The 15076-nt window shown below is 41.6% G+C and overlaps 1 protein-coding gene across 2 annotated transcripts in view; it reads right to left on the minus strand.

The window, feature by feature from the left end:
* Positions 1 to 1045: 1045 nt before the first annotated feature.
* Positions 1046 to 15076, minus strand: part of lcorl (ligand dependent nuclear receptor corepressor-like) — a 22451-nt gene continuing 8420 nt past the window's right edge. Inside the window, exons 6-8 of one of the 2 annotated variants that reach the window (XM_039613292.1) lie at positions 15003 to 15076; positions 4018 to 8753; positions 1046 to 3919 (exon numbers count right to left, since the gene is read on the minus strand). The exon at positions 15003 to 15076 is cut by the window's right edge and continues 5 nt beyond it. In XM_039613292.1, coding sequence (XP_039469226.1) covers positions 3912 to 3919; positions 4018 to 8753; positions 15003 to 15076 — 4818 coding nt within the window. In that variant the 3' untranslated portion in view covers positions 1046 to 3911. Of the gene's footprint in view, positions 3920 to 4017; positions 8754 to 9524; positions 14120 to 15002 lie in introns of those variants that run through there. The other variant, XM_031750996.2, reaches the window with a different exon arrangement.

Consider the following 15076-nt stretch of genomic DNA (forward strand, 5'->3'; position numbering starts at 1 on the left):
TTAGTAATTTTAAGTATTTCATGGTAATTTTGTGGTAAAACGAACAATGTTTTCCCAGCACGTCGTAAGTATGCTGTACTTCTGGAGTGGATACATCTTGCATTTTTATATCTTTATTTATTTATGTTAGAACAGTTTGTTAATTTATTGTTTTGTTTGAACTGTAAAAGGAAAAGAAATGAGTTGGACTTAATCACAACAAACTGATGGCCTTTATTTTTTCTTGTTTTAGAAAGGGAGAACAATCCCTATTACATTTATATTGGTAAAATAAAAGGATAATTGATTAATATATTCATGATGGACATATTGAATATTAAATAAAGATGTAAAAAGGCAAGATTAATACTTACACTGTAAAATGAGAAAATAATATTTTTCTGCAAATTACGCTGCCATTTGCCATCAAATCACTGCTTACATTTTATTTTCCTGTAAAGGTATGTGTATGAGAATTAGAAGTTTCAAGGAATAATTATTCTTCCTCTGGTTTGTGCTCTGTGGTGGGCCATGAGTGTCGAATTAAATACAAAATTAAATAATTGTGTTTTAAATGAAATGACATTTAATTATTTAAGTTTAAACATTTTTAATTTAACAAATTTAATTAATGATGTATTTTATCATTTTGGCACTTAAGGCCCTCCATACTATGAGTGTGTTAAATTTGTGGGAACTTTTTTTTTTTACATTAATACATGTAGACACCCTGTACAGTGTTTACAGTGACTGCAAGGATAACCACACTACTGGTTGAAGACTATGTTTACTATAGAAGTGACCCTGGTTTACACCTAGATGAGGACCTTTGTTATTTCCAATTATTTCTGTAAGATACACAACCATTCTGCTCAAGTTTGTAGGGGCTGGAGCCAATCCAAGCAGGCATCAGGTGAGAGGCAGGGTACACTCTGAATAGGTCACCTGTGGCAGATTTAGAGTCATTCATTAATCAGCCCTACATGCCTGACGGACAATGCTTATGCAAGACAGGGAGAACATGCAGGCTCCACAACAACAAATGAATGAATAACTCACACCTCTCTCTGGTTATCTCAAAAGACTCTTTATTGGTTCAGTCACAGACACCTGTTTGTTGCATCTGTATTGGACAGTATAAAAAACACATGATAAAGAAAATATACAGATGTATAGCACCAGGTTCTTCAACAAACAAAGGGCTGATGGTTATTTATCACATGACAGAGACTTGCCCACCTCCCTCGTGTTGAAATGGCAACCATAGTGACATACATACAACGGTAGTCGGGCACAACACACCCTAAAGGGTGAAGTTTTTGACCTACAGCTGGACACCTTGCCTCTGCCCGTCTCTGAACAGATGGCAGAAAAACAATGACATGATCCAAGATTAGTGTTACCCCATCAACTCTCAGGCCTAGTCCTAGCTGAGCTCCTGTGGAGGTAGGCGTCCCTTGCTGCAACTTAAGAAAATAACAGAAAATCCAAGGAAACAGCGACAACTCAACATTTAAAAAGTAAATAATGCTATTACGTGTAAGAGAAAAAAAGAAAGAAAGATTTCTTATATTTCTGTTTCTCTGATGAGACCAAAGCAGGTGGGCAAACGTAGTTTGTATAGCAAAATCCTTAAAGATCACATTACATGGCTATGGAAACAACTGAAGTAACATCCCAGGCCACTGGTACTCATGTACATCCATTCGTCTGTCAGCAATAAAATAATTACTACATACTGATAAATCATCTGGATTTGTATTGCACCAAACAGATTCTAGTTTTACAGTAGGGGGGGGGGTGGTAGTGGGAGATGGGATGTGCAAAATATGGGAGGAGGAATCTGTGTAGTGGGATTAATCTCAAATATAGAGCCCCTTTCAGACGTGCACTCTTCTCCTTTAATCTGACAGCATGAAAACACGTAGGTTTCATGTGCGAAGACCCCGGTCACTCTTCTGTGAAAGCCACGACGACAAAACTTTTACTAATGTTGAACTTGCAACATTAGTGTATTCACTTCTACACTGCATGTGTCGCATTGCAACTCGCGAGATTAGGACAGTGACCGTATCGTGTGGACCTGTGAGTTGCTGAGCTCTCAAGTGAAAGACCTGAACAGAAATACCAGGTACTCAATGAAATTTTATCTCACCAACTGTTTCGAACACAAAACACTCCTCTCTGACGCATTTTTGACATTCCTAGTGCAGAGCAAACATCTCTCTGAGCCTGTGCAGGAGAGGCAGGGTACAGTTCTCTCAGCAGGATATATGCAGTAATGGGTGCGTTCCACTTCCCACGTCGGCAAGTCTGAGTGATGTAAATTGCATCAGCAGATGGTGTGCAAGACATCTGCATGCCTGCCAATTTGCAGTGATGGCACAGACTCGCCCGCTGAGATGCTACAGTTTACCAACAACATGTGCAGAAAGTAACAGGAAAGGCTACTCGTCAGTGGTGTCTGCAGCTGCTTATACGTGCAACGTACACGCTTAGGAAAAATACCCTGTTCATAGTGACAACAGCAGAAATTAATAGTCAAACAACCGAAGGGAAAACTCATTTTTCCCCAGTAACCGGTGGTTGCCAGGTGGTCGCCAACCTGTCTCTAGGATCATGCCTAAATCTATGAGACAAACGCCCACACCCTCTTCACGGCTCAGTTTTTCAGATGGTTTTATGGACTCAGTCGTCGGTTTCACATCATACTGAATAAAATGTAAAAATTCTAGTCATTCAAAGTTGGGAGGATAATCCACAATGGAGTCATTGGCTAAATATTTGTGAACAACAAGCTCAAAAAAAAAAAAAAAATTTAGATTAAATAAGAGAAACATTAATGTAAAAGCACCCTACGTCTGACTGACAGGATGCCAGCACTTTAATGGCCTGAAAAGCCAGCAGTGCATACATCACGTCTGAAAGGGGCTGAATAGTGCAAAAAGTCGATCTGACAGCAACATACAGTATATGCTTTGGGTGAAAACAATACGTTCTTAGAAAGATAACTGAATAAAAACAAGACAGATCCCACAAACCATGAAATTAATCAGAAGCTATGTTCTACAACTGCATAATGCCATTTGTTTGTCACTTCACAGACACCTCTGCGTTTTGTGGGGAATTGACAACTGAAAATGCTCTTGAAAAAGAACTCATGACATCAAATATTTGGTTTTAGTACAGGCCAATTAGTGTATTTCAAGACACACTCTTACAGCTGTGGCCTTTTTACAGATAGCTACTGGAGTTAAGATTGGGTGTTAAGTGAACTGAAAGATTCCTTCATTAAAAGCCTGTTTTGGCTACTTGTTTGCGACAGCAGTAGAGAAAACAAAAGGCTCGGATTAAGAGAAAGTTTCAAATCAAATTCCAACATACTTTAAGCAAACCTAAAATACAAAAGCAAATATTAAATTACAAATTAAACATTCAAAACAGTGCCAAAGTAAGAGTCACTATAAATAAAATAAGTGGGAGTTTTAGAGCTGGCATTGCGGCTTAAAGTAGTAAAAATTATGATAAATGTCAGGTTAAGATATACAGTAAGGGCTCATTTCCGAGAAGAAGTGTTGGTCTTAGTATCAGTAAAGGTACATTTTTAGGGAGATGGCAGTCAAGCTTTCATTCCTCTATGACCACTCTGACAGGGTTCACGGTATAAGCACTCTTTCCATTAAAACTCTGATGTAACTATTATATTGATCTACTATACACCTTCAGAAAGAGAGGCAAGATGACAAAATGTACATACATATCCATGGATAAAAATAGTGCAACATCAAGCTTTTAAGTTAGACTGCTACATAGCTGCTGATTGTAAGACTGAACCATACTGAGATGGCCAGTCTACGTGGTCAGCACAAAGTCCAAAGGCACCACGTTAAACCACAGTCCCTTTCCCAGGAAGAGGAGGCCTCATGCTTCAGTTAGCTTTCTGTCAGGAAAAGATAAAAGAACAAACGTTTATCTGGTAACTTTTGCATGGGCAAAGTCAATGTCTTCAATTCAAATAAAAGAAAGAAAAGTAGTTACCAAGGACAAAGTCACACCATCTCGGCCCGGTCAGGCCCTTCATTCGCGATTGTCTCAAGATTTTCGCTGGTGGTGTTTGTGGTGGTTCAGTAGACACAACCCCGGGACTTTTAAATTTTCTTTTCTGCCTCCCTGCTGGCTTTACTTCCTGCTCCTGGACTGATTTTGGTGCAGAATCTGCCAACTCTCTCGAGGTAGTCCTCCTATTAATGCTCCTTTTTCTTTCAGTTTTCACAGCTTTAACCAGTTGCCTGTTCTGTTCTGCAAAGAGGTATGCAGAAGGTGACCCTTCCAGTGTCACAGTACAAGAGTCCGACTCTTCCTCAGCCGATTCGCTATCTGGAGAGTTGATCTTCCTTATAAACACCCGGCATTCTTTCAGCGTTTCAGGACCCCAGGCTTTGGAGCAGAGGTTCTCCTCTTTGTGTATATCCACGAGTTCCCGAGTTTGGCTAACCGAAAAGGCGGCAGAACTGTTTTCCAAACGAACAGAGTGCCGATCGTTTGCGGATGTGCATAATGCTTTACGTTTAGATTGTAGTCTAGTTACTATACGTTCATTTGTACAACGTGATACTGCTTTTATGTTTCTCCTGTCCCTAGCCCCATTTTGCCACCTATCCCTTTCTTTCCGGGTTAGAAAACGTGTCCTGGCTCTAACCAGAGTGGCTTGATATATGCTAAATGCTTTGCCTTTCAACGACTGGACTTGGCGAGTGCGCTTGCTTGCAGTGCTTAAAGTAAAAAGTTGTCGTCTGTGTGTTGACAGAGCTGCTTTGTTTCTCTTTCTCAGCCGTCTCTGAGCCTTCTGATGCTGTAAAGGGCTTTTTGGCACCATTTTGGCAAACTTCTTGATGTGTTTGCGGAGTCGCTCTGCCTGAGGACTGTGGCAAACACTTTTTGCATTAGCAGAACGAGGGAAGTGCATAAGTTCGTAACGATTACGGGAGCTTGCCTTCTTGACAATGGCCAAAGATTGTGTCTCAGTGGTCTCCATAAACCAGGAGCAGATCTGCTGCATGCTACAGGACCTAGGTTTGTTGGGCGAACAGTCAAACAGTGTTCGGACCACAGAGGAATGCTTCGAATTCCTGGCGAATAAACTGCTGTCTTTAGTGCCTAGTTTAGAATCGAGGGCCAATTCTTTTTCTTGGTTGTCCACAGCGTCTGAGACCCAAGTGTCAGAGATGACTTGTATTCGTCTGGCGAACTCCTGGTTCATCGTCTTTTCCTCAGCTGATGCTGCCCACCACCTTAACGTCTCTTTAGACGTAAAGACCGAATCAACAGATACCCCTGCCAATCTGCTTACATCTAGAGAAACGCCCTTCTTCTGTGGTGCACATGACTTTCTCTTCTCACCTGAAGTTTCGAAACTACTTTGCTGCTCATCCTGTCTCCTTTCACTGTTTGCCTTGTTTAAAAGAAGTTGTTTAGAGCGTCGTACCAGCGCATTGCTGCGGCTGTATGATGTAGAGGTGGCAACAGCATGCAAAAAGTGGATTGATGGCTTTCTCACTCTCTTGGAGTGTCGTACTACAGGCTGATTGGGCAGTTCATCTTTACTACCATCCTCTGTTTCTTTCCCTTCTTCTTTTTGACCCCTTTTGCTCATTAACTGATGACTGATTGTCCTGGGCTCTTTGGCAGATATGAAGTCTTGTAGAAGTACTTTCCTAGGAGCCAGCATTTCAGGAGACTGCCTATTCTCTTTATTGATTTGAATTTTACGTTGACGAGGTGACACTGTGGTCACTGTGACTGAGATTCCAGAGATTTTAACTTTTGCAGGTCTACCTGGTTTCCTTGAGCGAACAGAATCATCGTGCTTTTGACATTTGATGTTACTGCCAGATTGAGGAGCAGGCCTTTTCGCTGGTCTGACAAAATCCAACTCCTCTGAGGCTGTTTTAATACTACCTGAGCTGGTCTTAGAGTTGTGCAATAGACTTACGGCTCGCCAAGGGTCATTAAATTCTGTCTGCAGCTGGTCAAAGCTCTCCGACACCAATCGTTTGTTTCTCCTCGAACGGCCATACACGACTGTTATCTTGAGGTTTTTAGTTGTATTCTCCTCAATATTAGGTGCCAACTGACATTTACCATTTACCGTTTTTACCCCCGTTTCGGAATCCAAAGTCTTCTGCTTACGGGGTCGGCCAATTGGCCTTTTTGCTTTTTGCTCCAGCTGTGGTCCCAGTTTCTTCGGACGCCCAGGACGCCTTTTTGGTGGAGTGGTTTCATGAAAAGAAGTCGAGTTACCTGATAATCCCTGGCTGTCAGCTCCAGCTACACGCTTAGTTGGAGTACCTTCACCTGATCCTCTGGAAGCATCTTTAGGTGATAAGGAAGGTGACCTGGGCAAAGAAGCAGACTTGCGTGGTGAAGAACCGTACTTGGGTGTTGAGGAACCGGATTTGGCGGGTGACAAAGCACACTTGGGTGTTGAGGAACCCGACTTGGGTGGTGAATTAGCAGACCTGCGTGTTAAGGAAGCAGATTTGCTTGGTGAGGAAGGAGACTTCGATACTGAAGAATCAGACTTGTATGGTGAATAAAGAGACTTGGGTGTTGAGGAACCAGATTTGGCAGGTGACAAAGCACACTTGGGTGTTGAAGAACCAGACCTGCGTCTTGAGGAAACAGACTTGGCTGGTGATGAAGGAGACTTGGGTGTTGAGGAACCAGATTTGGCAGGTGAAGAAGCAGACTTGCGTGTTGAGGAACCAGATTTGGCTGGTGAAGAAGATGACTTGGTTGGGGAACAAGAAGACCTTGTGCGTGAGGCAGAAGATTTTAGTGGTGAGACAACTGATTTTACTTGTGATATTGCAGGCTTTTTGCTCTGGCTTGTGTGCTTCTGAAGTGTCCCTGACCATGAAGACTCTTCACAGGGATCAAAATGTTCTGTTTGTGAGCCAGAACCAGAGCCTGCTGATTTGAGACTGTATTTAACTCCCTCTTTATCCTTTACTGGTGATACAAACATAAGTTTAATTGGACTAGTGTACTGGACTTGGGAATTTTTAAGACTCTCAACACAGGTATCAGAATTTATAGGGACATCCACATTTGATGAGTCCTGTACTCTTTTTGATGATGCTGATCGTAACCTTCCTAACAGAGGGACAACACTGTCACTACCATTGTTCTCTTTGCCTGAGCGATGTTTTTTAGGACTTTGGTCTTTGGCAGTCACAATCTGTGGAGTGACCTGGCTTTGACCTTTCACTTCCATGTGAGATAGTTCATGTCCTTTTTCTGGTGACTGAAAGGCAAGCTTCCCTGTGTTCGCACATGAAGACAATAAAATGTCATTTCTGGATTCTACGTTGGTATCCTCAGCATCTGGATCTTTGGATAACATATGATTGGTGCTAGATGAAGCCTTGTCCTTTTGTGCTTTCTGATTGAAGATAGGTTCAGAGAAACACGCAACAAAGAACATACGTCTGGGCTCTGTGACATAGGAGGAGAACCGCGGTGGAGGGACTATATTTCTCCTTGATCTTCTTGCACCCTCAGAAATGTTATGCAGATGACACACTCTCCCTTTAATACGACAAGCTTTCCCTTTACCTGATCTTTCAACCTCAGTGGTTTCACTTGATGGGGATCCCTTGTGGCTTTTGTCATTTGTAGAACTGCAACCCTCACCACCTTCTTTGCAGGACCCAACACACTGTTTAGCTGAGCTTGTAGCCACTGTATTCACCTGTTTTTGTACACTGTTGTCCATTGAACTTTGTTGGTCATTGTTGTTCCGTAGCTCAGGGGTGCATTTAGGTTTTTCAACGTTCTGGCGATGACGAGATCTAGTAACGGGTGACTTGGATTCTTTGTCTTGGCGACTAAACAGCTCACTCAAGCTGTAATCACTGGGACTGCTTGTGCGAAGCACTGTGGTGATGATCTCAGTGACATGGGCTTCAGCACGAAAAGGCAGGTTGTGGCTGGTTGAGGGAGATAACGGCTGCTCCTTTTCAGAAACATAGATAGCCGTGGAAACCAGAGTAGGGTCCTTGTCTAGAGGTGTTATTGTCTCCAGTTTCTCACTAAAACGATCCATAACATCCTGCAGTGAAGTCCCACTTGGATTCTTATCAGCCTGACTTCTTTCAGCATTCTTACTTTCAGCATCTTCTGTAGTTGTATTGACATCTGAGGCTTCGTAGCTTGCAGTTACAAAACTCTGTACCATGAGATCAACATCCTCCTCTTGGTGAAGCAGAGAGGGTGGGTTTTCATCACATTTCTTACCGACATCTGACGGGATTGGGGAAAGAGGGGGAGGAGAGGGACTCTGCTCTCTCTTCAGGACAGGACAAGGAGGGTCTCCATCGCCTACCTCTCCTTCTGTTGTTTTCTTGATTTGGATATGACAGTTGTGGTTGGAACAACTGGGGCAAGAGTGGAAGCTGTGTTTCTCACAACATATGGAAGAGGACGAGCATAAATTAGAGGAGGGTGTGCAAGGCGAATGGCACCATGCAGGAGAGGCTGCAACAAGACTCTGGCACGAAGTGCAATGCAGCTTCTTGGAACATAAAACAGTGTCCCTTTCGTTCCTGAGCGTCTCTTTTTCATGGCAAGCATACTTGAGGATTTGGTAGATTAAGGATCGGTGAGCTGGGCAGAGAGAACTCAGAACATCACCAAATGTGGAACATTGACCTAACTTAGTCCCTCGCTGTTGCTGACCTGCCAGGTCTTCTTCGAAAGATGGCACCAGGGCGCTAGAGGTAAAAGGTAAAAACTGGAGTTAGAACGTTTTACTCACAGAAAACCAAGTTTCAAATGAGGAAAAAAAAAAAAGAGCATGCACACAAAATAATGAAGACAGCAGTGAGCATGTTTAAGTTGCATTTGTTCCATAACAGCACTGCCTGAAAGTTTGTCATTTCTGACTTCCATATATTTTGTAGGTGAGACCTGAGTTTGTGCTGGTTGCATGACTGCAACCGCATTATTAGAGTCAATGTAAAAATGTGATATGCAGCTTAAGATCTAGGCAACATATTGTGATGAAATGATGGTAATGTATCCTTACAGAAATCAATGTTAGAAATAAGCTTAAGAAAAAAAATTAAAAGCTACACACTATATATATTTTTTTTTAAATGGCAGTAGACTTGCTAGCCATCAATAATGAAATTAAATGAACTTTGAATGGTACAAAACTTTCAGCTTAAATAATAAAATTTGAAAAAAAGAAGTGGAATGTAGCTTGTAGTGCAAGCTGTTTTGTGGTTTATTACTCCAGGAAAATGATATTGTAAATGCAGCCTATTTAGCAGCGTTTGCTGTGTATCGTTCCCCCCCCCCCAATGCACTTTCACTTTTGGAGTGACACTTTAATGTTGATGTATTGCAGATGGAAGTGACATGATGCATTGCTCTACTGGATTCTAGCCCTTGTAACAAGTTGTAAAACTTTTGATCTGCAGTACAACTCTCTGATAACTGTAAAGCAAACCATTATTGTAGAAAAAAATAACAACAGGCAATTGATTAAAGAACTGTTTTATTGATTAGTTGCTGAAGGCAAATGATAACATTCTGCTAACAGCAGAAGGAATGATTGAAGAAACGCTCAACGTAACTTTTTTTTTTTTTTTTAAACCAACAGCACTTTCATCAACAAACCAACAGTTCAAAAAGCCCTCTAATTTTCATAACAGCCAGCAGGTCCAAGAAGTAAGATATTTCATTATAGAATCAAGTAAGTGATTTAATATCAACCTATTTTCAAGTTTTTACTTTTTCTTTTCAGCAATTTAAGTACTGTTTGCGGCCAAACCATGTCAGGTTTCAAGAGGCCAGTTTTAAGTGTTACATTCCGTAGTGTTGAGTCAAGTTTCCACTGCAGGAACATTTCACTGAAGGAAACAGGGTACAATTACAATTCTGGGGTGTACCTCCCAGAGAGTCCTTGCTCAGGAGGTAGTACAGTAACTTTGGTGGTGGGGTTCAAGCTAAACATTTTTGACCGACTTGTTAAATAATTTCTTCCAACTGCTGGGCAGTTTGCTGTATTGTTGTGTTTAATTTAAAAATGGTGGTGGGTCTCAAACAGCCATTGCCGTTTCATACATCAGCAGTTTACAGCAATTTCATGTTCTTTGTCTTATGTTTGACAGGTTGCTGGTTTTCAAAAACAGTGCTTATTCAACGTTTAACCTAACAGCATTGAGCCCCAGTTGAAGCTTTTCTGGGCAGGAATATCTACCCTCACAAATTAGTCCTACAACTGGAACATATACAAAGGTATGGCCACCTGTCCATCTCCGCCTAGTTTCTGCGGTGGAAACTTTCCAAGTACTTTAGGTGTTACAGAGGCTATATTGTTGAGTTTGTTATGACAAATTATGCTTTAAAATCATTAAAATAATTTAATAATAACAAAATCACTAAACAATCACAATAGTCAGCAGTGTAATTTCTGGACTAAATAAATTATATGAGCTAACATTTAAAAGCATTCATGCAATTGTAGCAATACACATTTCACATTGCATCAAAGTGCCCCGTTACAAATCAAGAACTACCACAATCAAACTTGGAAAAAATAAAAAAAAAAAAAAAATCCACAGTTCTGAAGCGCAATCAATAAATAAATATGCCATAACACCACAAAACAAGTTTCTACAAAAACAAAAAAACATTTTATAAATCATAGTGCAATAATTAATTTATGCATAAATAGCAGAATTACGTTGCCTCAAAGATTTGCCAGCAGTTCAGTCAAAAATTAAAAAGCCCTAATCTCAAAGCCCAAGTGTGTTCCCAGAATTAGCTGCAATTAAGCAAATACAATGTCGTTCTTTTTCAATTTCTCGGGCGTGTTCGGAGTCATTTTGATATAAATAGTAGATAACTCCCAAAATAGAGACATGCTGTGCTGAGCTGTCGCCATAGATACGGGCACCATGTACCGCAATAAGAGCAGACATTCAGAAGTGGAGACAGCATTTGCACAGCTGGAGGAATTACAAAGGTTGAAATGCCACAATTTTGTGACTGAAGAACTTTTAAAAACGGACATTAAAAACAAGAAACCCGTAAATGCCGCAAGACAGAATTTCAACCTTTAAAAAAAAAAGAAAGAAAAAAAAGATTTTACACGCCACATGGCTAAAGTTTAAGTGTTGTTGATAGCAGTGAATTTACACTTTGTTGTTTCTTGAGAGATAAAGAATTCATAAAGATTTTAAGCCTGATGTGAAACCTAACACTGGGCTATAGGCAGAGAATGTTCAGAGGTATATGTGGCAACAGGTTAAAGACGGTGAGAGGGTGTGAGAGAGAGAGAGAGAGAGACAGAGAGAGGCAGGCAGGCTGACATTTCAGCAAATCAAAAGTAAAGCAGCTTTGTGTGGGTAACCCTGAAATGCTGCTTTGGTAGTAGCACTGTTAATGGAAAAAAAAGCCCATTCTAGAGGCAGACATGAATGTAGACGCAACTTTTAGCATTTTTACAGACGCAGACAAAGAAGCCTTAAAAGCCTGACACTGAATAGCCGTGTGGTCGCCGTTTAAACATTTCACTAAAAACCTAAACTACCGAAACCTTCAGCAGCTGACACGGTCGACCATCTATAACATTAAGACTACCCATAAAACAAATATTAATATTAGGCTTAACGGTATTACTGTTAAAACGTTAACTGAAATGAGTTTTCGTTGTAGCTACGCATCCATGTGCCAGGAAAACAGTCCCGTAAAAGTTAAGCAGCGGTCATGGTATGAGGTTTGCAGTAATACAGCTACAGTAGCAGAATTAGTAAATATCTGTGATAATAAAAGAACATCTTTCACAAACGGTACAAATACACAATAATATACAGTTCCCAAGCTTATCAGTGCACATTTAAAACATGCTGCACATTTGCATTCCAACTACACTCAATACAGTGTTTAGATTAGCTTGTAGAGAATGAAAGGAAATATGTGGACACAAAATGGCTTTTTTAAGCTAATCTCTTGTACAAAAACTCATAATCAAGATGTAGCCACCACAGCATATATACTGTACAAGCTCCCTGTTTGTAGAGGTGTCTAACAATAGTAATGAGTTTTTAAATTGTTTTAATGGCTCTAAGTCACTTGAAAAGCCTAGGTAAACATACCCAGAGAGATAGAAAGCTGCAAATCACAATCATCAATGCTCCCTTACCAAGGAGCTTTAAGAATTGAATTAAACCTGAATAACCTAATAACCTAACAGCTAACAAATATGACAGTCACACTTCATTTTTCAGCCTTAAAAGGTCTGCAACTGTGTTTCTCATACTTGAGTCTTGAGCAATCTTTTTGGGCAGCTATCATTGTTTGTTTTTCCTTCTTGAGAAGAGGATGTACAACACAGTAGAACTGCCCTGAAGCTAAAATAACGATGCATTAATTTTATTCTATATTGCCAACAAATTCTCGTTTTAAAAAAGCCTTTGTTTTTAATTCCGTTGATCAATCGTGGTAGTAGAAATTACAAAGTGATCTAATGTTAAACTATGAATAGGTTACATTTTGTTGAAGATTAACTTATCGATGATTTAATTAGATGTAATCACATACTGGTATCTTAATAACCGAGCTATGAAACTCCACAGCAGTCCCAAAAAGAAAAAACAAAAAAACAAAAAAGAAAAACAATATTCTGACAATAGGACAGTGGACGATGGTGAATTAAGAGGTTCAGTACCTCAGGCTCTGACCCGAATTCATTTACCACCTTGGTCTATCCATAAACAAAGAAAATGATCTAAATCATTCGTCTAGATCAAGATGAGCAGGACTTCTACCTGAATAAAGCAGTACTGTTTATGGCTGCTTTAAACAAAGGACTCAGAACTAAGCAGGAGAAATACAGCTTCAAGTATGACTATCACATCACAGACATAGAGTTAAAAGACCTGAATATTAATATCCGTCTAGTTTGTAAAGGCATGTGTTGTGTTTTAATAAGTGTCTCCAGAAAACATTTATCTTGTAGGAGGTGATGTGTTCAAGTGTTGAGGTGTTTGAGGCGTTTGTGGTCTAGACCCTCTTTGCATCAGCAGCTGAGGCAAGACTCCCTGAGTTAGCGGAACTGGTTGTGCTACCAGAACCAGACGAGTGAGAACTGGACAAACAGAAGTTGGCAGATTTCTTCTTAGGTGGGTTCTTCAGTGTTCCAGTACGCTCTTTCACTTTGTATTCTAGTGTGCTATGGGGAACCCCATAAACCCCCTGGGCTTTGGACACACTCATGCGACCAGCCATCACCATGGTGATGGCCTCCTCCATCAGTTCGTGGTCATACTGGCGGTACCTCCCACGCTTCTTTCTAGGTTGCTTGTCTTTATCCCGGCAACCTGCCCCATCTTCTGACTCATCCAGTGAGGATCCACGTGGTCCCAGGCGATGAGGTGACTGGCCGGCACTGCCTGGACATCCTTGTGCCAAGAATGGAGGTCTGAGTTTGAGGAGAGATGAAGGTCTGGCAGCTGCTGTTGATGAACTGGCAGTACCTTCGCTTGATGAGGTACGTTGATATAGGTTTTCAACTATGCTGCAATTCTCAGCCGACACTGACCTTTTGTGGTCAGACGCACAACGAACCTGAGGAATACGCAGGGGTGTGGGTGGCTCCAGACTGGGGGTGGGGCTTGGAGGGGGCTGGAGAGCATCCCTGAGCTGGGGAAAACAGTGAGGGAGGGTCTTCTGTAAACTACCCGGCTGATAAAAGGCAAGAACAGATGAAGGGAAACTAAAGTCTCCATGCTCCTCGACAGCACCTCCAATTTCTGCCCGCTCTGCCCATGCTGCCACTTTCTGCAAAACAAGGCGGGCTTCGCCACCCAACATTGTTGACATCACATTGTATGATGTCACTTCATCCCTGATATCTCTGCTTCCAGGTGTAAGCTGATGCAGCACTCCCAGCCTCCCTTCAGCCCAGCCATCCAGACCCTGCCTCAGGGTTTGAAGGGGTATTCCATAAAGCAACGCGGCCCGCTGCTCCTGCAGCCTCCCTGATCGTATATCCTTCAAGGCCTTGGACAGCAACCCCTCAGACAGCTCCCAGCTCCTCTCAGTGTATTCGTTCTGCCTGCACTGCCTCCTAGGGATGTGAGGACCAAACAGCAGGGTCAGGATGGAGGTGATGGAGGTGGTTTGATTTGTGGCATAGGGGACAAGGGGGTGCAGAGCGAGGGGTCCACTCCTTTATGCCTTGTGTTGGTAACATCACTGCGACTGTTAGTTTCATGTCTGTATGTTCTCAGTCTGTTTGTGGGCCCTCACACGCACGCACACACTGCTGCTGTGTGTCTCTCACACACAGCAGCAAAGCCTCTTCACGTCCAGGTGGGACAGTCTGTGAATGGCTGGGGTTACTTTGGTGCTCACATAAAACCCCTGTAGTTTTGGGATATCCAGTGAAAGTCCTACATGCTTGAAGATTGGATAATCAAACTCATCATTAATTGTATTAGTAAAAACGGACGTAAAATCGTTGTGAAGTACTGAAATGTTCTCCTCATTATACAATCCTGAGCTGCTGGCAAATGTTATAATACGGCCATTGCTGTGACGTTACCGCTCAAGAGATAAAAGAGTAAACCCCGTAGAACCACAACACCAAACACAAGCTAGCTCCTCAGAATTTATTACAATTACTTGAACCAAAGCACTGCTGAAACAGGAATATGTGTGTATTTCAGGCTGAACAGGTGTTATTTAGCTGAGCAGTGAGCATGACAGTAATAAACACAGTGCTAACCTCTTAATCTTTGCCGTGCTATATAGCTGTTGTAAAGTTGTACCACACTCAGAAATGTGGATTTGCTGCAAACCAAAGTGATTTTTCAAGTCATAGGATATGGACCATAGTTATGTAAACGGCATTCTTGTTTTTGTGAAGAAGTCCCAGATTTAACTAAGAGTAGGGATAAGTCATTAGGCCAGACACATTAAAATGCAGTCAGAGAACTACAAAAACTTACCCTGATCCCCTGTGATTCTCTGATGATGACGAAGTTGCTGAGCAGGCAGAGTTCCGGTTGGAGAGGTCCAGCAC

This window comes from Oreochromis aureus, linkage group 6 (assembly GCF_013358895.1).
Source record: "Oreochromis aureus strain Israel breed Guangdong linkage group 6, ZZ_aureus, whole genome shotgun sequence".
Lineage (NCBI taxonomy): Eukaryota > Metazoa > Chordata > Actinopteri > Cichliformes > Cichlidae > Oreochromis > Oreochromis aureus.